The following is a 22391-nucleotide window of genomic DNA, read 5'->3' as shown; positions in this document are numbered from 1 at the left end:
TTCCTCCCTCCCACTCTCTCTCTCTCTCTCTCTCTCTCTCTCTCTCTCTCTCTCACTCTCTCTCTCTCCCCCAGGATTTTTCGGTTATAATTTACAATCATTTTAAAATATTAAACAACATACTCACTCCAACATTTTTCATTTCTGATAATTTACCATTTTCATTTCGGTCAAGAAGTGTTGCTATTTAATTGCAATAATATAAATCATAGGCCCACTGTAGGAAATAGCAATCATTTCAGATAAGAAGAAGGTAAAGCACGGTGGGAAAGTTAATTGCTTTGTGCTTCTGAGATATCCAATTTTCTCTCAAAGCGAACTGTAAGTTAAAGTATGGGCCGGCCGCACACGGGAGCAATACGTAATTTCTCTCGCGTAACAACATTTCCGTGGGTTTAAGCTCCGAAATTACACGTACCTGATCGCAAATGTTTCTCACGAACCGGCAGTTGATTTAATCTTCACGAGGGACGATTCTGTTATATTTATAAATTCCTGTATGCCTCAGTTTGTGGAGGGTAGTCCCAATTGTTCTAGGGTTATGGCTAAAACCGCCCATTCTCGATGTGAATTATTTATACGGGGCAGAAAATTTCTATTGTCCTAAATGGATTGGAGCTTGACGAAAATGAAATCCCTCGATAGAGCTAAGCCCGAATAAGCAGAGATGTTTAGAAACCACAATTTTCTGATAAATTCGCAAAAAACCTTTTTCGGTTTTTATTAGACAGGTCTAAATATAAAATAAGCTTTCTCTAATTAACAAATTTTCATAAAAAAGCTTGAAATCGACTTATAAAATATATACGTATCCTATTCACCCCGTTTTTATACAATTTTGATTTAGACAAACTGTCCACATTTCGAAACGTTTTGTTAAAATTCAAACTCCTCAGTATTTCATTTCATATTGGAAAATCATCGGTTTTATACGATTGGTCGTTTAAATTTTCAGTTTGATATCGGCCACGTTCATCGTCATGTCAGGCGATGCAGGCTAAACAATCAACAGTTAAAACGAGTCGACGGATTTAATAAAAACTCCATTCTCTCGGTTTGTTATCGTTAAACTGGCAGTCAAAACCATAATCGAGACTATATATTAGGTTAGTAGTCAAATTTTTAAAATTAACAAAACAGTTGAAAATGTTTGAGACAAGACAGTTATCAATTATTTGTAGGTGTTTTGTTGACGCCGGCGGAAGAAAGTATTGGATAATAATAATAACCCTCCCTCCAAGTCCGGCGCTACCAGGGATACTTGCCGGCTGTTGCGTAAAAGATTTGATGGATAAAAAATAGTTTAATAATTCGTTTGATAATTAAATTTATTAATTCACAATTTATGACATAAGTACGGAAACTAGAATCTGGCCAGAAAACAAACAAAGTAAACGAGAATAAATAGAGCTATATAGAGAGGGATAAGTTGATATACAGAATGACAATGTTGAGAAGAAAATGACTAAGGACGTTCGTACGCCTTGTTGTCAACTCACGACAGGGAAGATCAAACGAGAAGTTGGTGCTTATTTGGGAGCTTGAGTTGGAGACTGGGAGCCACTCGCCGGACGAAGTCAAAGGTGAATTCGTTCGTACCCGTCGGAAACAAGAGAGCGACTGGCTGAAGATAGGTGATGTACGTTCGTGCGTACAGGTTGGAACCCAGGGAGCGACTCGCTGAAGACAGCTGTGTACGTTCGTGCGTACAGGTTGGAACCCAGGGAGCGACTCACTGTTTTTACGACGTCTTGCTGAAAATGACCTGCTTCTCCCTCCAGCGTCTTGTCCTTACAAATTTTCCGTTTTCATAATTTTTTAAAACGAGAACTTTAAGATAATAAATGATCAGATTTCTTAATTAACTATTAATAAATAAAAATGTTTACATTGGCGTAAACAGTAGGTGGTTTATGTTATTAACTAACTTCATTAGATTTCGTGGTCCGATTGACCAAATAACATCTTTCAATTAATTAAACTTTATGTAAGGTATTGGTTGAGATAAAACAATCAGGGTCACGAGCGGGATTCGAACCCACGATCTTCGGCTGTATATGCCGCTGCTCTACCACTTCTGCTCAACCTAACCTTTCGAATCCTCCATTTTGCCATTTTTGTGTCGGCCATGTCGTGTAATTTCTACATTTGAAACATGGCAAAAACGAGGGAAAGGTTAGGTTGAGATGGGAAGTTAGTGTCTGAGTGGATCGAAGTCACGATAGCTCAAGTGGTAGAGTAGCAGCGTATTTAGCCGAAGGTCCTGGGTACGAATCCCGCTCGTGACACTGACTTTTTTATCTCAACCAATACCTTACATAAAGATTAATTAATTGAAATTTATTAACTAATATCATCCGTACTAATAATTTCCTAAACTTAAAGTGATTAAAACGTTTTCTAAAGAAAAAATACTAAACTTTAAAAACCGTTCAACCTAAATAAAAAGAAAGCATAACGGAAAGATTAAAAAAAAAAGTTTGGAACTATTCTTTCACATGTAGACGTTGGAAAAGATAAAGGGAAAATAATAAAATCCTCTGGAGTAAAACTGTCAACGAAAAATGACCACTACTTTTATTTTTCAACCCAAATTACGAGCCATAAAATAAAAAACCTGTACCCATGAAATAAATAACAATCAACTCAATGGTGCAACAATAATTATCGCTGGATTATTTTGTCAGAATGTTACAAGCGTTTAGACCTTTAGCTAATTTATTGAATCCAAAATAAACAAGAAAGCAGACTTCAAACCGGCAAGGATAATAAGACCAAATTTCTACGATCAATGTAGGAAAGTATTTAAGTATTTTTTTTAATCAGAAAAGGGTCGAACACATTGTTTTGTAGAAATTAGATTGATAGGTAGTCACTTTTTGCTGCCTCACCCTGCAAAATTCGGCTATGCAAATTTTTAAGAAGTAGTTCTTAGGTGGTCAACATTTGTTTTGCTGCCTCACTCTGCTAATAAACTTGACAACAAATTTGAGAATTTTTATGCGACCTATGGAAGACAGTAGGTTAAAGTATTTTTTTTATCAAGAGAAGATGTGACATTGGTGAATAAAAGTTATTAAGTTGTTAGGTTGTAAATGTTTTTTTTTTTTTTTTTTTTTTTTTTTTTTTTTTTTTTTTTTTTTTTGACAAGCAATGTTGGCAAGTTGTTAAAGTATTTTTTTGGGCAAGAAAATGATGACAATACACTATGCAAATTTTTTAGAAGAAGTTTGCAAGGTTGTCAGCATTTGTTTTGCTGCCTCACTCTGCTTATAACCACCCACTCTAAATCTATCACTGAAATGAAACAGTCTACGATGAGTAGAGCCATTAGCGCCGAAACGTAAAAAAACTGATTGAGATGAAGAACGTCTTATGGTGTGGAACATAAATAGATTTTTACGTTCACATTTAAATAATTCATCCTCCCGAAGTCGTCAAAAACAAATCTATCAATTTTATCATATTGGACAATTGGTCAACATTCCTTTTATATATTGTTATAAGAAACCAAGATTTTATCCGAAGAAGAGAATTCCACTGTGGCATATTGTAAATTATGAATATTTCCCTAGGGCAACGCCTGACGTGGTAGCAGACCCTGAGAGAATCGTACAGAAATCGCGAAATCCTACAGGTCCGTTATCAGAAATCGCAAAATCCTGCTAAACCCACTCCCCGCCACTTTCAGACGATGCTAAATACACGTGATGAATGCTGTTAATGGCAAAGTTAACGCTCAGCGGTGTTGAGTTTGTATAATTGCTGCTAATTTCAACTCACGAGTTTCGCCTGGCGCAATTTTCCCCATGGGAGTTGACACGAACGTTTCAACAGTCGATAAACTTACGTGCTTTTCGGGAATGAGGATAGAAAAAAAATCCGACCTCCAGGAAAGATCACAAACAGATTTAATTTCAAAAAATACTCCAAAACTAATTAAAAATAAATGATGAAGTATTAAGTTTAGAATTATAAAATTCTTTGTATTTTTAGCTCTCCACACAAAAAAACTAAATTTAGCAGCTTTTCAACTTACGAAATTTGTTTTATTGTATAACGCATTCAAAGATAAGAAAAGAAATGAATGAAAATATAGCAAAAAACGTCTGCTATATCATGGTAAAATTAAAAATTTTAATAATAATCTTAATTTACGGGTTTAGCCATTTTACATCGCGTACAAATACATAACATGCAACAGATCGTTTATGTTGGAGCAACACTCAAAACGGATGTAATTTTATTTGTAAAGTTTTGTAAACTATTACAGAATAGATCTACCTCTTCTGAATTCATGAGCCTACATACGCTGATAATACATCTGAGAATAAATAGTTAGTACTACAGAAACGGATAGAAAATAAATTTTTATGTCTAGATAATTTTAAAGGAATATTTAAATAAACTCGTTGCAGAAGCTCAGGGCTTTCTATAATAAAATTTAACAATTTATATAAAAATAAAACATCATAAATATATCTTCTTATATTAAGGGGAATTATTTCCATCACCATTCTTAGTTCACCAGAATCCATATAGTCTAAATTTAAGGGTAATAGGCTAAGAATCTTAAAACCCTGTTTTGAACTTTTTATAGTTTATTGATGCATTTGAGAAAACTTGGAGACCAAACTGGAGAGGTGAGCACAAGAATCGAGCGAATAATTGAAAAGTATAGAGTTTTTATATAATTGTATTATTAGTGACTGAGTGGATCGAAGTCACGGTAGCTGAAGTGGTAGAGAAGCGGCGTATCTAGCCGAAGGTCGTGGGTTCGAATCCCGTTCGTGACACTGACTTTTTTTCTCAATTAAAAACCTTAATTAATTGAAAGATAAACTGGTCAAGAGGACCACGAAAACTAGTGCATTTAATAAGTTAAAATTAGATTACACGACATTTGAAAAATGGCAAAAAGGAGGGAAAATTAGAAAGGTGTGTTCAGGTGGGAAGTTGTGGAAGTGTCAGAGTGGATCGAAGTCACGATAGCTCAAGTGGTAGAACAGTGGTGTATCTAACCGAAAATCTTGGGTTCGAATCCCGGTCGTGATGATCACTTTTTTATCTCGACCAATACCTTTCATAAAATATTATTTAATATAAAAATGTTAATTGCTTAATTAACATTTTTAGTTTGGACTCTATATAGTATGTTCGACGATAAGAAAATGGAAATCAAAATTATGCCAAACTTAATGTAAGGTATTGGTTGAAATGAAAAATTAGTGTCACGAGCAGGATTCGACCCGACGACCTCCGGCTAAATACAACGTTGCTCTCCCGCTTGAGCTATCGTGACTTCTTCACATCTTTCCTTTTCGTTCTTCTTCATAGGTAACAATAGCTCAAGTGGTAGAGCAACGGCATATCTAGCCGAAGGTCGTAGGTTCGAATCCCGCTTGTGACACTGACTTTTTTATCTCAACTAAAAACCTAAATTAATTGAAAGATATAAACTGGTCAAGAGGACCACGAAAACTAGTGCATTTAATAAGTTAAAATTAGATTACACGACATTTGAAAAATGGCAAAAAGGAGGGAAAATTAGAAAGGTGTGTTCAGGTGGGAAGTTGTGGAAGTGTCCTTCTTCACATCTTTCCTTTTCGTTCTTCTTCATAGGTAACGATAGCTCAAGTGGTAGAGCAACGGCATATCTAACCGAAGGTCGTAGGTTCGAATCCCGCTTGTGACACTGACTTTTTTATCTCAACTAAAAACCTAAATTAATTGAAAGATATAAACTGGTCAATCGGACCACGAAAACTAGTGAATTTAATGAGTTAAAATTAAGTATATTTTCACTAAAGCTCTCCGTGCCATTTCATTTGTCGCCGAGAATCAAATAGATTATACGACATTTCAAAAATAGAGAAAAAAGGAGGGGAAATTCGAAAGGTGGGGTTGAGATAGGAAGTTAGTGTCCGAGTGGATCGAGGTCACTATAGCTCAAGTGGTAGAGCAGCGGCGTATCTAGCCGAAGGACGTTGATTCGAATCCCGTTTGAGACACCGACTTTTTTATCTCAACTAAAAACATTAATTAATTGAAAGATATTTATTGGGCAAGCGGACAACGAAAACTAGTGAATTTAACAATTTATATTGTTGAAATTCTTGGAGTTTATTTTTAAGGATCAGTTTTATGGCTTTATTTACAATTGTATCTATATGGTCAGTAAAAGATATAGTTGTGTCAAAGATGACTCCTAAATTGATTTTTGCTCATTTAAATTTATTCCACAAATATTATAACTAAATATAATTGGATTAGGATTTCTATAAAAGCGTATAATTTGACATTTGGTAACGTTCAGGTATAATTTTTATCACACCAATTAACTAGGTTGTTCAGTTGAAATTGAACACTATCGCAGTCTTCTAGTGACTTAATTACTCTATAAATCTTTCAATCATTAGCGAAGAACTTAAATTTACACATTGAAAAACACTTGACAAAGTCGTTGATGAAAATGCCGAAGAGAAGAGGTGAAAGATTGCCACCCTGAGGTACCACAGAGGTTCATTTAATGGCCCTTGACCGAATACCATTCAAAGATACCTACTGTATTCTGCCAGATAAATAGTCAATCAACCATTGTAATAAATTGCCACCTATACACAGCATTTCTAGTCTATAAAAAAAGTAGACCACGATCTACCTTATCAAAGGACTTCGCGAAATCAGTGTAGATTGCATCTATCTGGTTTTTATTTTGACAGGAATCGAGTATATCCTGTTGAAACGATACAGAGATTTTTTAGAGTTGATTTATTTCTGACAAAACCGTGTTGTTCCTCATCAATAATATCTTTAAACAATAGATTTATAGGATGGATCCCATAATGTGGATTTTGTTTATCTTATGCTCTAATTTTATTCCTTTGTGAGGGATTTTGTGCGTTAGTGATCTTGAATTTCAATGACAAAATAAAGCTGAAAACAGCGTAAATCATTTATCATTCCAATTCTGCCAAACACTAAAAACAAAATTAAGAAACATCAAGGGGAAAATTAAGTTCCGAGTAGAATATAAGAAAACTTACAAAAATTAACTTTCATCAGTGCTTACATGAATATTACTTTCGGATATCTTGTTAAAAAAAAAGTTCGTCGTTACCCGAATAAAGTTTTTCCTAGCGGACGGAATGTTGTTGGAGGAACCGTTGAATGGCCCAGATCGCATGACTTGTCACCGTTAGATTGTTTTCCTTCGGCCAAGCTTAAAACGTCTACGAGAAAAGGAAAACCTACGCCGTGTAAATACAGCAGAAATAACAGGCAGTAACTTTTGATTGGCTATAGGGTTTTTCTTCTTTTTCACCCCGTCATTTTCCTCCCAACCGCACTTTTTATTGCTTGGAATGATGAATAATGAAGTAAGTTTTTCTTTCAATTAAGATATTTTATTTAACTAGTTATGTCATGTTGTAACGCAATATGTGGGATAAATTATTATGGTACCGGTAAGAATCAGAGTAATACAATACGTTGCGACAGGAAAGAATAATTTTTTTTTTTTCGAAAAAATACTTCGATGATATCCTCATCAGCTGCTTTCTGTTAGCTGAACTTTATGGTAATTGTTACGCCTTTAGAAGAGCAAATCGAGCTAAAGGCTTCTCTTCCAATTTCACGAAATGCTGGATTTCTGTACTAAGTCCTTATTCGAAATTAGTTTCTGCAATTTCATTTGACTTACTTAACTCTTGTAGAACCGTACCGGAGCCCTGAATCTATTTTCCAATAACATACGTATTCTAAGTAAATAGAGACGAGAAGTTGAGGAAAAACTCATGTTTGCTTAATAGTCATAATTAACCATATTAATTATTCAAACAAATTATTCATTTACCTATGGTGACATAAAAAATTAATAGCTCGATCGGTATTCGAACGAAAGTTTGGCAGTAGCAACTGAAATTGCTTTCTTCTTCAAGACCATACCTTGATCCAGAGTGTTCGTATGAAAAAAACCTGATGACCTACCTAGACTCGTTAGTGCAATTAGAGTATAGAAATCCAGAAGAATTGCATTATTAACGTCTAATCTTATTAATTAATTAAAGTAAACGAAAGAAATTGCAAACATGTATGCGAAAATCAATATTAAGTGGGGTCGTTGAAGGTCTTGCATATAATTAATGATGGTGCCTAGCAAACAAATCTAATCTACAGTTGAACATTTTTCCTTAATCCAAAATTACTGTCACCAGCGAGATTCGAACTTACGACCTTCGGCTCAAAACATCCCTGCTCTAACCACTTGAGCTATCGTGACTTTGATCCCCTCGGAACGCAGTGGCCACTTTTTAAGTCGCTGAGAATCATATCCTGATTACACGACATTTGAAAAAATGGCAAGAAGAGGGAAAATGTTAAAAAAAAGTCACGATAGCTCAACTGGTTAGAGCAGCGGCGTATTGAGCTGAAGATCGTGGGTTCAAATCCCACTCGTGACACATTTTGGATTAAGGAAAAAATATTCATATTTTAGATTAGATTTGTTTGTCAAGCACCATCATTAATTATGTCGAAGGCTTTCGGCGAATCCAACATAATATTTATTTTAGCGACCATAATAATGGTATTATGGTTAAGGCAGTAATTCAAATGATAAATCTTTGTACTACATGCTCTTAATAAATTTTTTGTCACTTCAAACAGTGATGTTTAAAAGGCAAACATTCATCCAGCATTGTTCCCAAATAGTTTGTACTTGAAAACACATTTAATGTTGGACTGTCACATGCATATGTTTTATAACTAACCAAGCAGTCACAAGAGATTACGACCTAATCCTAGATTTAAATTTAATTTAGTTCAGAATTAGGTATGACAAAGAATTTTTAAATAGTAAAATTGGTTTAAGGCGGCTCTAAACTGGGATCATACGTGGTTCCATCTAGGACATTACCAATACAACCTAGTTGGCCAAACAAGAGCACAATTTGCTCCGTTAGTATTAATCTTAGCCTCATGTAACATCATAAAAGGGTTCTTGAAAGAATGGTGCACAGAGTGGAAATTAACACTGAACGAGTAGAAACAGTGTTCATTCACATTGAGATTTAGAATTCCTTTTGGGAAATTTGGTTTTTGCTCTCATTATGAATCAGAATTGTGACACAGTTGTTGAACCACTATTTTAGAAAATAGGGTGTAATGCTAGCTTATTTGTAAACATGTAGTATGGACTTCTGTAGTGTCTAGTTTAGAAGATTATTTTCATAAATTTTTAAACACCCTAGCCAATTAAACAATTACATTTAACTAACCACACGCTTTAGCGCCGAATAGTCTGAGAATATACCTAGTCAAACTGGCTTGACTTTCAAAGAAGGAGCATACAAAACTAAGCCGTGCGGGACCACCTAGCCATGTAATATCGAAATTCTCCAAGCTCTTTCAATTCAATAATCGTTTTGCAAACGGACTCATCCTTTTCCAAGAATGACGTTCTGTTCCATCTGTTTCAGAGATTTTATTATAGAATAAAGCTAGAGAATTTGAGATTTCCAAAACAGTAAATATTTACTCTTTATATAATTTGGAGAATAGAAAAGAACATTATGAATGTTCACTAGTTTTCGTGGTCCGCTTGACCAAATAACATCTTTCAATTAATTAATCTGTATTTAAGGTATTGTTGAGATGAAAAAGTCAGTGTCACAAGCGGAATTCGAACCCACGACCTTCAGCTAAATACGCCGCTGCTCTACTACTTGAGCTATCGTGACTTTGATCCACTCGGATACTAACTTCCCATCTCAACCTTACCTTTTGAATTTTCCCTCCTTTTTTTTCAAATGTCGTGTAATCTATTTGAGGTGAGGTTGAGATGGGAAGTTAGTGTCCGGGTGGATCGAAGTCACGATAGCTCAAGTGGTAGAACAGCGGCGTATTTAGCCGAAGGTCGTGGGTTCGAATCCAGCTTGACACTGACTTTTTATCTCAACCAATACCTTAAATACAGATTAATTAATTGAATTATGAATTTAGAAGTGACAGATGTACCGAATTTATTTCACGTTCAACACACTGAAAGTAAAACCTTACATATTTATGCCCTTATCTGACTTAAAAATAAAAAGAACAGGTGGTTACTTGTTCGAGTGTAGTATGGAATGCAATCCGCAGATCACTTCACTACGCGTGTGGCGCCATGATGTTATGCTCGTTCGCATCGTGTCAACATTTTTCATTATGCGCCTAGCCTAACAACAGGCCTTACGTCGTGTTCATTAGCTTCATAAAATTTCTTAAATTTAACATCAATAACAAGACGGCGTCGTGTTGCGTGAATAATCTTAATGGCTGAACAGTTGTAGTGTTCGTGAATAAGCTGTGTATTGAAGTGATTATCATAGCTATCTATATGTTATGCGATGATTAATCATTAATGTTCTCACAACAGTGATAATATTTGTATGAGATAACCTACATGTTATGTTTATTTAAACTGTTTACAACAAACGTGATGTGCTGTTTAGACATCCATATCACTAACTACCAGTAATTATGCATTTGTCATTTATTCTCCGTTGTCCGAAATAAGGTACAAAGACGAAACTCGACGATTAGTGAGTTTCAATGAAAGTTAAGCTCGCATTTATTTCATTCAACCGTTTGTAACTTCTTTAGACGGATTTTGTCCTAGAAACTCACCCGTTCTAAACACGACTTAAGCCCCACTTCCTAAAAGAGCGATAAATATTAGATAAAACCTAGGAAAAACAAGATTAAACGGCATTAGCAACAAATTTTCATTATCAGAGGAACTACATCTTCCGTGGATTATGACTTTTCTTTTAATTATATTTCCCATTCGCTGGCCCCTGCCCTACTTAAAAACCCTGCTCATAAACAAACTCTAAGCTGACAACTGTGCAATTAATAAAGGGTTTACTTTCCATAGTAAATATTAAGCATTTTTTTAATACGTTGCAATAGAATTTTAAACATTTTTTTTAAATTTTATAGCAGTCTTAAAAAGTGCTGTTCTCAACATCGTTGAAACATTCAATAATTAATATATAAAGCAATATTTCTTTAAACGGTATTTTTATTATATTTGTAAAAAGAAAGTTTCATAAACCTTAAAATAAAACAATTATGACCTCTTAAACAAATTATACCTATTTTTAAAGAGACAAATTTTATATTAAGGAAAAAAGATTTAATATAAAAAAAATCTAACATGGTTTTATTTCCATGCTAAACATGGTACATTTAAGAGGTCTTAAACGTAACTTATTTCTGCTAATTAAAGGTACCGTAGACGTTGCTTCCCCCTGGGAGTAAATAGTTAATGAACGAGGGCACTGACGGTTTAACGGGACTTTCCTACATTTCTACCCTATGCCTAAATACTTTAAAAGCTCTCCTAACCCTTTACTCAACTTCACAAATGGATGTTATTTGCCGTCATCCGCTTTGATCTCTCGTAAATTTTTGACGTCAATCGATGGACATTTTCCAATTTATTTCTGTAATCATTTGTCAATTTCCTTGGAAAAGATGGCCTTTTGAGGATGTCGTTTTGTTGATTAATTGCCCCGCTTCATTTTTTTCCTGCTATTATATAAAAGAACGATTTGCACATTTCAAAAGTATAGAGCCGTTATACATGTTCAAACCGGGATAATTAAAGATAGAGATAATTGTGTAGAATCGATTAAAAAAGCGTAGAAATTCCTAGACCATTGCATTAAAAAAGAAACAAAATATCCCTTGATTTACGTGGTCTTTAGCCAAATTCACTGGAGCCAACATTTAATCATGCTACAGACTGTTCAAGAGTTAATTAACAGCTAACAAGTTCAAGCAGGTTAAAAAATAATGGTTTCAGACAACTTGTCAAGAGCTCAGTTTAAGCTTTTTAATCCTATTTGCGCGCAAGATTTTAAAACTGAACCACCTCATAATCATTGACTCTACAAACTCGAAAATTAGTTCACAGAAACTCGCACATGTTTTCTATGCATATTTTCTCCATCTGTATCTCTCGATATCAGTCACTCTTTTGCCCAATTTCCCATCACTCCCCCCTCCAACCACGCTCTCGCTCTATATCTATCTATCTATCTATCTATCTGTCTGTCTGTCTTTCTATTTGTCTGTCTATTTATCTACCTGTCTATTTATTTATCTCTTTATTTATATCTTTATTTATCTACTTATCTATTTGTATTAGTCCCTCCCCTCACTCTTCCTCTCTCCATTTTTTCTCTCAATCTCCCACTCTCTATCAATCTAGCTATCTATGTCTCTCACTCTCCCTCATTTTTCCGTTTTTCTCTTTCATACGAAGGAAAGCTCACAAAAATTGTTCGTCATCAGGAGTTACTATTGGGTTGTCCGGAAAATAATGCAGGATTTTGGTATTAAACAAAAAAAAAGAAACTAGTTACTTTAAAGCAATGTTCTTTAATCAAAATAATTTCCCATACTCTCAATACATTTCTCCCAACGTGTTGGTAACTTATTAATTCCGTCTGAGTAGAATTCAGAATTTTTAGAATTGATAAAGTCAATAAATGCATTTTCCAGTTCCGTTTGATTTTTGAATATTATGTGTTGTAAGTAGTGGTCCAGGTGTCTAAAAAAATGGTAGTCAGTAGGCGAGAGGTCCGGAGAGTAGGGTGGGTGAGGCAAAGTTTCATAGCCAAGCTCCAATAATTTTTGTGACGTTACACGTGACACATGTGGTCGAGCGTTGTCATGCAACAAAATGGGCCCTTTCCGATTGACCAAAGAGGGCTTCATTACTGCCAATTTCTGATGCATGGTATTAATTTGGTTACAGTATGATTCAGCATTGATGGTTTCGCCAGGATTTAAGAAGCTGTAGTGTATTAAACCAAATGAAGCCCACCATACCGTAACCATTACCTTTTTTTGATGAGTTGGGGGCTTTGGAAAATGTGGTCAGCGACGGTCGTTTTACTGACTTTGAGTTGCTCTGCAAGTTCTCGAACAGTTGTTTTGGGGTTTTCTTCCACCACTGATCGCAGAACATCATCATTAAGAGAGGAAGGCCTTCCACGACCTTCTTCATCTTCAAGGCTGAAATCTCCCTCCCGAAATTTTTTAAACCACCTTTGCACAGTGCACTCATTAACACAACCCTCGCCCCAGACTTGGTTAATGTTTCTAGCCGTTTGGGCTCCGCTTCGGCCGAGTTTAAACTCGTAAAAGAAAATCGTACGAAATTCTCGCTTTGACATTATAAGGATGACTGAATTATTTCCAAGTAGCGGAATGCTACAGAGGTAAACAAACAATATCATTTGGAAGAGGATTAATAAGTGTTGACATTCATACAAATGAGTAATCCTGTAAACGTAAACAGAATATTTTATATAGATTTTTTTTAATGGAAACTTAAAATCCTGCATTATTTTCCGGACAACCCAATAAATATATTAGTAAAGTTAGATTTCAAAATAAATTTCCGAACCCCGATTGGTGGTTGTGACGATATTATATAGGAAGGAATGCCAAGTTTTGAATAAATTTCAATGACGAAACAAGAAAAATGTACATTCAAAACTGAGTCATACATGCTAGTTATGCATATAGTATTTTTCTGAGAACGAAAAAGAATGAAACGTCGTGTCATAAATAAATTTAAAACACCTTTTCGTAAATTACATTCGTAGAACCACCTAAGATGGCCTCAATGGCTATGAGTATGTCTAACAGATGAAATAAAGAAAGGAATGGCCACAATTCCTTGATTCTGTATAGTTACACAAAGTTAAAGACAACAATTAATCAGAAATCGTGATATACGGCCTGGTGTGATGTAGGTTTCTGAAAAACATTTTCTTTGTCGTGCTAACGTTTCGGTCTTTATTGAGGTCATCTTCAAGGCCTGGGATTTACAAACATTGTTCAAATTTAACAAATACATGTAGGATGTGGAAAAGGGGGAATTTATGCAATGCAAAATATATTTTTGATATTTAATCAAAGTATTTCTACTCACTGAAAGTCTTCTGTGTAATTGTATGTCGTGTTTCTGAAACCTACATAACACCAGACCGCATCTCACGATTTCTGATTAATTATCGACTAACGGTCAATAATCACCACACGTTAAAGACAACGATTTGTGCATTTTAAATTCACTTTCATTCTCAGTCCTTGATATTTCATTCATTGTGCTATAAATGGGTTTTCTGCAGCAGCGACCGACCTTATTTTTGCAACAGTGTTTCTTCTTTCAGCATTTATGAAAGTTTAAAAAGAACAAGCCATAGCAATGCAATTAAAACCCATAAATATTGAATTACCATGTTTACAATTGTCTCTTGAAAATTTATGATGTTATTAAAATTGAGAAAACTTTTATGATTTTACTTATGTAACATCATAGATGAAAGGTCTGTATGCAGAAAACAATAAATGAATAAATGGGTGCATTGAGGAAATTTGAATTACAGTTTATCAATTTTTGAAGAGCATATCCATTCAGCAGCATCTCCAAATTTCTCCAAGCAGATATAAGTAACATTTTCGAAAATTTTTGATTCTCACATATGTTATGCTGTGTCAGAGTCTGTAAAACCCCTACTAGATCTATTTACATACAATAGGGTTATCCATGATCTTTGTGTCAACCCTGTTAACTCTGTTAAGTCCTGTTAGATCGAGAAAAATGATGATGTAGACTTGTAAGAATCGGCTAGTTGACATTTGTCGCTTTAAAAGGCCATCCCTATGTAAGGTGTTAGGTCGGAAATGTAGTCACATTGTTATCGTTAGGGCGCAGGTAACCAACAAGGCAGCCATGAATTTAACAGCTGTTTTTTGTTTACACGTATTTTTATTCTTAAATAGGCATTACTTAAATCAGACCAATACATTTCTTTTGTTAATTTCTGATCTGTCCTTATACTCTCATTCATAGTAGATACATTCCATATCCTATCAAGTTGTAGGCTGCTATACGTTAGGATACAAGTTACGTATGTGGGCACGAATTGAATTGTGTCATTTGTTAATACTTTTTGAGTGCATAGATAGCATTTTGAATTTTCCTTTTTTATTTAACTTCTGGAGACATACAATTTAACACGAACCAAAACTAAAACAAACAACAAACCTTCAACGACTGTTATAGCTTTATTTTTGGTCATAGAAATCGCCACGCGCAGCATTGCGGAAAAATTAACATTAATTAACGTTTTTAGTTGAGATAAAAAAGTCAATGTCACGAGAGGGTTTCGAACCCACGACCTTCGGCTAGATACGCCGCTGCTTTACCACTTGAGCTGATCCACTCGGACACCAACTTCTCATCTCAACCCCACCTTTTGAATTTTCGCTCGTTTTTGCCATTTTTCAAATGTCGTGTAATCGGATTGGATTCTCGGCGACAAATAAAATGGCCACGGAGAGCTTTAGTGATGTATACTTCGTTTTAAATCATTAAATTCACTAATTTCGTGGTCCGCTTGACCAATTAATATATTACAATTAATTAAGGTTTTTAGTTGAGATAAAAATGTCAATGGCACGAGCGGGATTCGAACCCACGTTCTTCAGCTAGATACGCCGCTGCTCTACCACTTGAGCTATTGTGACCACGATCCACTCGGACACCAATTTCCCATCTCAACACCACCTTTTGAATTTTCCCTCTTTTTTGCCATTTTTCAAATGTCGTGTAATCGGATTGGATTCTCGGCGACAAAACCTTAATTAATTGTAATATATTAATTGGTCAAGCGGACCCCGAAATTAGTGAATTTAATGAGGAAAAATTAACGTTTATTATGCTAAGAAAAGTAGAGGGCTTTCACGATCATACTGGTCATTTCTCTTTTCGGGTTAAAACGAGATCTTACAAACATCGTAAATACCCCTTATATGCTAAAACATCGTGATATGAAACATAAATATTTATACAATTATTATTAGAATTTGTCTCGTTATAAGGACAAATGATAGTCAAATAATTATGTATTTTAGAAATAAAATAATTTTTATATTATAAAATCACAGATTTTTTAATTGTTAAGATTTGTACGACCTTTATTATTTTCGTATTAATAATAATGAAGTGACGTTTTTAAATTGTACTCCTCTGTCTTGGTATAATGCTGGGTTAAAAAGACTCTTTTATCATTTATATTTTAATTAAACTAAAAGGAAAAGCAAGACATGAAAATCAAGTAGAGCTAAAAAGAAAAATCACCCTAAACTCTTTTTCTAACCCTGTTTTTTCTGTTATATCAACAAAACGTAATAAAATAATGTTATGTTATATTTCACATAACGCGTTGTAACGTACAATAACGCATAATACGGTATAAAGAAAATGTGTTTATTTTTGACTGAGCGTATATGGAGCTCGTATATTTTGCACAATGTCATTACGCCTCCGTGGCAAAGGGATGCCTGTGGCCCTGTTAGATAAAACGGGTAAGGACTTCAGGTTTCGCATCCAATATTTTTAACATGAGACTCAATATTGCTTACGAGATGCGATGACGAGTTACGAAAATTGCCCCGGCAGACTATAGTCAAAAGGGTGAAATAGGTTTTTTTAAGAATTAAATACGCGGTCTTAGACAAAGGGCTGCAGAAGCAATTATCTCCGGAATCCCAAAATTGCCCTTTAACGAAGTCACCATTATCGCAGTTAACATTACAATGGAAATTTCCCAGGTCGGCTAATTGTCGTCCTGAAGAGGTCTGCGAAGCGCTTCCGGTTGGCAATGAGTTGCGTTTCATCCGCGATCCACCTAGAAAAAAGTCCCGCGTGATAAGGATCATCCCGGCTTTGTGATTTCGGTAAGAAAGAGATTGATAATAGCCGAAAGGCCTTTGAAACTTGCCGCTCGTACTCCGGCAGAGGGAGCATAACTGTCCTCATTAGGCTGGAGATCGGACCTTTGAGCAAACCCCCTATTTTCAACAGGGTAATGCCTATTATCCCGCTAGACCCTCCATCCGTTCACCGATCTAACCGCTCATCATACCAGTACCTCCATCCATTTTTTTATACATTTTATGAGATTGATTCAGAGCCCTTTTAGCATTAAAAGGATTATACAGCATGATAAATTTTTATGGGTTATAAATAAGTTTATATAAGATGCATTCTAGTTTACAGTTGTTTATCGACAGCATTGCCGTTTTTCTTCTAGACGCTTGTATAAGTTGTGTTAAGACCATAAAAGTAGTAGTTATTTGGTTGTCCGGAAAACAATGCAGGTTTATGGTTATAAAATAAAAACAATTAAATCAATTATTTTTAAACATTTTTGATTAAAAAAATACCTTCCATCACTTTATTCATTTTTATTCACGAGAGGAAATTTTATATGATGATTATGATATTCGTTGCAGTTGGGTAGAGTATATTTCTGCAGTTGTTAGGTGTATGCACGATCTTTGTGTTAACCTGCTAACTATGTTAAGTCCTGTTAGATCGAGAAAAATGATGATGTAGACTTGTAAGAATCGGCTAGTTGACATTTGTCGCTTTAAAAGGCCATCCCTATGTAAGGTGTTAGGTCGAAAATGTAGTCACATTGATATCTGTTAGGGCGTAGGTAACCAACATGACAGCCATGAATGTAACAGCTGTTTTTTGTTTAGGTATTCTTAAATACGCATGAATTAAATGAGACCAATACATTTCTTTTGTTAATTTCTGACCTGTCCGTATACTTTCATTCATAATAGAAACATCTCCTATCCTATGAAGTTGTAGGCTGTTAGAAGTTAGAATATAAGTTAGTTATGTCGCCACGAATTGAAGTGTCATTCGTTAGAATTTTTCTTGTGCATAGATAGCATTTTGATTGACAGAGTTGATTAATTTTCCTTTTTTACTAACTTCTGGCATCTCACAATTTAACACAAAACAATACCATTACAAACAACAACTAACCTTCAAGGACAGTTACAGATTTATTTTTGGTTCTACCAATCGCCACCCATGGCATTACGGAAAAATTAACATTTAACATGCTAAGAAAAGTAGGGGGCGTTGACGATCATACTGGACATTTCTCTATTCGAGTTAACACGTGTTAACATGTTACAAAAATTGTCATGTTAGAGAAAAATGATGTCGAAAGACTTGTAAGAATCGGCTAGTTAATATTACTTGATCTAGGAGGCCAGGGCCAATGTTAGATGATAGGTCGAAAATGTAGTCACATTGCTATCCGGTAGGGCGTAGGTAACCAACATGGCAGCCATGAATTTAACAGCTGTTTTTTGTTTACATGTATGTTTATTCTTAAATACGCATTAATTAAATCAGACCAATACATATATTTTGATAATTTCTGACCTGTCCTTGCACTCGCATTCATAATTGATATATCCCGTATTCTATAAAGTTGTAGGCTATTAGACGATATGATATAACGAATTGAAGCGTGTCATTTGTTATTACTTTTCCAGTGCATATATAGCATTTTGAATGAAAGAGTTGATTAATTTTCCTTTTTTACTATCTTCTGGCATCTTACAATTTATCACAAAAGAAAACCAAAACGAACAACAACAAGCCTCCAATGAATGTTATAGCTTTATTTTTGGAAGAATCGGCTAGTTAACATTGCTCGATTTAACAGACCAGTTTTTAACAGGACACGGAGAGTAAAGCACATAATAGGGGTATTCGGATGTTTGTAAGACGTTAACATGTGTTAACTCGAATAAAGAAATGTCTAGAAGATCGTGAATTACCCTTTCTTTTCTTAGCATGTTAAACGTTAATTTTTCCTCAATGCTTCGCGTGGCGGCTGGTAGAACCAAAAACAAAGCTTTAACTTGAAAGCTTGTTGTCTCTTATGATTTTGGTTTGTGTTAAATTGTAAGATGCCAGAAGTTAGTAAAAAGGAAAATTAATCACATCTTTCATTCAAAATGCTATGTAGTTGAAAAGTACTAACAAATGACACGCTTCAATTCGGGCCGATACCTAGCGAGTATCTTAATATCTAACAGCCTACAACATTATACGATAGGGGAAGTATCTATTATGAATGATAAGGACAGGCCATAATTTAACAAAAGAAATGTATTGGTGTGATTTAATTAATGCGTATTTAAGAATAAAATTATGTGTAAACAAAAATCAGCTGTTAAATTCATGGCTGCCATCTTGGTTACCTACGCCCTAGCGGATAGAAATGTGACTACATTTTCTACGTAACACCTTAACTAGCCGATAATTTTTCTCGACCTAACAGGACGTAACAGAGTAAGCAGGGTTAACACAAAGTTCGTGAATACCCCTACTCCACTAAATACAAACAATCACATTTTCAATATTTTGCGAACATTCGGTTGTCGCGACATTAGGATAGGATCATTTTTTGATAGCATCTGGTGATACTGTAAGGATCCGCTTTTCGTCGCAATGTGACAATCCGGTCAAAATACCTTGTGCCTTGAAAGTAATGAGAGGAAATTGTGGAAACGCTGAAACTTGTCACAGTCGGCCAATTTATGAACAAACCATGTGCAGTGCTTCCACGACTTCGCAAGGGGATGTAAGCAAATGGTTCAGGGCTTACTGGTAAGTTCCTGACATGTTTGACTAGAAAGAATGTCAACCCGCAATTTGTCGTCATTATATACAAGGCCTACCAGACCCTGGTACATTTCCAATCCCCTAATTTACTGAAGCAAACTTTTCGAACCACGTTTGGGCAGGACGGTCACTTATTGCAAATTGCTGTAGTACCGAGCTAACATTTATACAATAACCACGTACGAATAGACATGAAATTCATGAAAAATAAAATATTTTAATGTCAACAGTGAACTGTTCAAGAAACATTTTCTTTGCATTGCATTATCCTCTTGGTATCACATCTATGATGATGTAAACATTTAATCTTCCTGTGTAAATGGAAATGTTGATCAAAGTAATAAAACACTAACAAATACAAAACGGCATGATGTTTTCGAGTTAACTTGTATTTACTGTACGTGAAAACCTATGGAAGGACACAATGTGAACTCACAGGGAGAAAAAAGAACGTGTATTCAATTTGATTTGTTCAAGCATAGAGAAATCCCCTCACGAAAAAGCAAACAAAATCAACATGTGTGTAGATTGACCTGCAAATTCGTCGAAATATGAAAAAAAAACAATCATTTTATACACTGCCTTTTCCCCTCTTCAATTTAAAATAAATAAAAAAATTTAATGAAAATATTGAAATCTAGAGATTAAATCAGGAAGGAGATTTTTTTTAGTAAATTCATTTTCCATGAACAAACGGATTTGTAACCCTCCTCTTCAGTAAAACAACCATTAATTTATTTCACAATTGAAAAATAATAAAAATGATTTAAACAGTAGAATTTCTTCGGTATAATTCTTCCCTTTGTCACGTTTAATGCTAAATTAAAAGCTCTTTGTAAATTCTGCTTAAAATTTTGTATTTTTACCTGTATCAAGTCGCCAAGATCTCCTCCGCCGGCTGTGAAGTTGAGATGGCAAATAAATGGCAGTCTGTCTTCTCTGGGTCGTCTTATCTCAACTTCGTACGTCCTACCCACGTCACCGAAATATGTTCTGTTGCATGCTGAAAAAAAGAAACAAATCAATACATTCATTTTAATTAAAGAGGAATGATGTTTTTTATGTATTGGATGTGATCTTCTCTCCCGTATACATTTATTTCAAATTAGCAATTCTTCACTTCAACATTTCATATGTCATGTAATGACAAATCGAAAATTTGTTGATACTGTTTGAGTTATTTTTTAATATCCTGAACAAATGATACACCAACGATTTTACTGCCGTTTATGGATAAATGGTTTAATTAAAATACGTTTAGCATTTGTAGGATTCAATGAACATATTCGAAATTACGGTGATCTCGGTTAATCACATTTTTTTGTGAAACTTCGTCAATAAATTGTGATGGAAAATCATGCCGAATATTACCTTTTTTAGAATTGGTTTGTGACCTTTGTCACATTCTCATTGTTTTTCATGTTTTTGAAGCTCAGAAAAATGTTAGTCATTTATTGCTCTCGTAAGTATAAAATCAAAGCCCTGACTCAGAAAGAAATTCCTATTTTGCTTCATTTTCAATCGGGTACACTAAATAAAAGCTTAAAAATATGATATTTGGAAATCGTGAGATGCGTTCTGGTGTGACGTGATATTGAGGTTTTATGTTTATATACGTTGGATTTTGAAGGAGGGGATAGAAGTACGGATAGAAAGACGTTTTTACTTGGGGTGAAAGGAGCAGAAAATGGAAAAAATGGGTAATGGTTCAGCCAGATTATCCTTTCAGGATTATATAGACAGGGATAATTAAGGAATGGAAAACCAAATTGTTAAAGAATTAGACTATGTAGAAATGTTTGATGTGTAGAATGTGATGATTGTTTTATATGTTGAATTATATGTTTTGTAGAAATTATGAAAGATGGAGTGAGTACGGTGTTCAATCCTTTCTTAAAAAAGATAGTTCCTACTCACACTAAGTTGTTTTCAAACGATCCGGATTTCGAGCCCTTAGCTCATCATCAGGTTGAAGGATGTCTATAACCACGTCTCTCGACATGAATTGCAAAAGTATACTATCTTTTTAAGAAACGATTATATGTTTTGTGTGATGTGATGATGATTGTATATGTAGTTATCGATATTGAATTTGATTAATGATATTTGCGTAGCTGCGACTGAGTTTACATGTTTCCGTTCTTTAATTGGTGCTATGTTTATCTCTGTTTGATGTAAACCATTTCTGAAAAGTTACGCTTGTGTTTGTTTTGTTCTGTGTGTAATATTTTTGGTTTGTTGAATCAAAATTCTGTTGGTGTTCAAAGTAGTGGGTAGCCAGTGCTGTAGGATTTTGTTTGGGTTTTATGCAATCATTGATATGTTGCTTTACTCTCTTATCCAGATATTGGGATGTAAGTTGCCGGACAATTGAAACAATTGATTTTGTAAATTACGTGAGATTTATTTGTTACTGGTGTGGGATCTTTAATTTTGGAAAAAAGTGTGTGAATTATTTTATAGTCTTTGATGCTATTGTAAAATTGTGAGGAGAGAGAAACGTGTTTAATTTATGTGATATGCCGTGAATGAATGGCATGGAAATTTATGGTTGGTATGTTGGTTTGTCTGTATTGATAGATTTGGTGTGTCATTATTAGTAATTAAATCAATTAGATATCGCGGTCCGATTGACCAGATAACATCATTCAATTAATTAATCTTTAATTATTAACAATAGTGGATGGTGTATGTGATGAGTTGTAGTTGTTGATTATTGAAATTATGAAAGGATAATCAGGCGAAACTATAACCGTTTTTGCCCATTGTCAGCTCCTTTTACGTCAAAAAGCCGACTCCCCATATAAAAATGTCTTTCCAT

General features: G+C 34.7%; 1 protein-coding gene across 2 annotated transcripts in view; it reads right to left on the bottom strand.

Annotated features, from left to right (window-relative positions):
- Positions 1-22391, bottom strand: part of LOC106664607 — a 617189-nt gene that overhangs the window by 61421 nt on the left and 533377 nt on the right. For both annotated transcript variants that reach the window (XM_014390497.2, XM_024230588.1), the window contains one exon: positions 20437-20573. In XM_014390497.2, coding sequence (XP_014245983.1) covers positions 20437-20573 — 137 coding nt within the window. The remainder of the gene's footprint in view (positions 1-20436; positions 20574-22391) is intronic.

Source organism: Cimex lectularius, unplaced genomic scaffold (genome assembly GCF_000648675.2).
Source record: "Cimex lectularius strain Harlan isolate CLEC.00 unplaced genomic scaffold, Clec_2.1 scaffold13, whole genome shotgun sequence".
Taxonomy (NCBI): domain Eukaryota; kingdom Metazoa; phylum Arthropoda; class Insecta; order Hemiptera; family Cimicidae; genus Cimex; species Cimex lectularius.
This window is presented reverse-complemented; position numbering and strand designations above follow the sequence as displayed.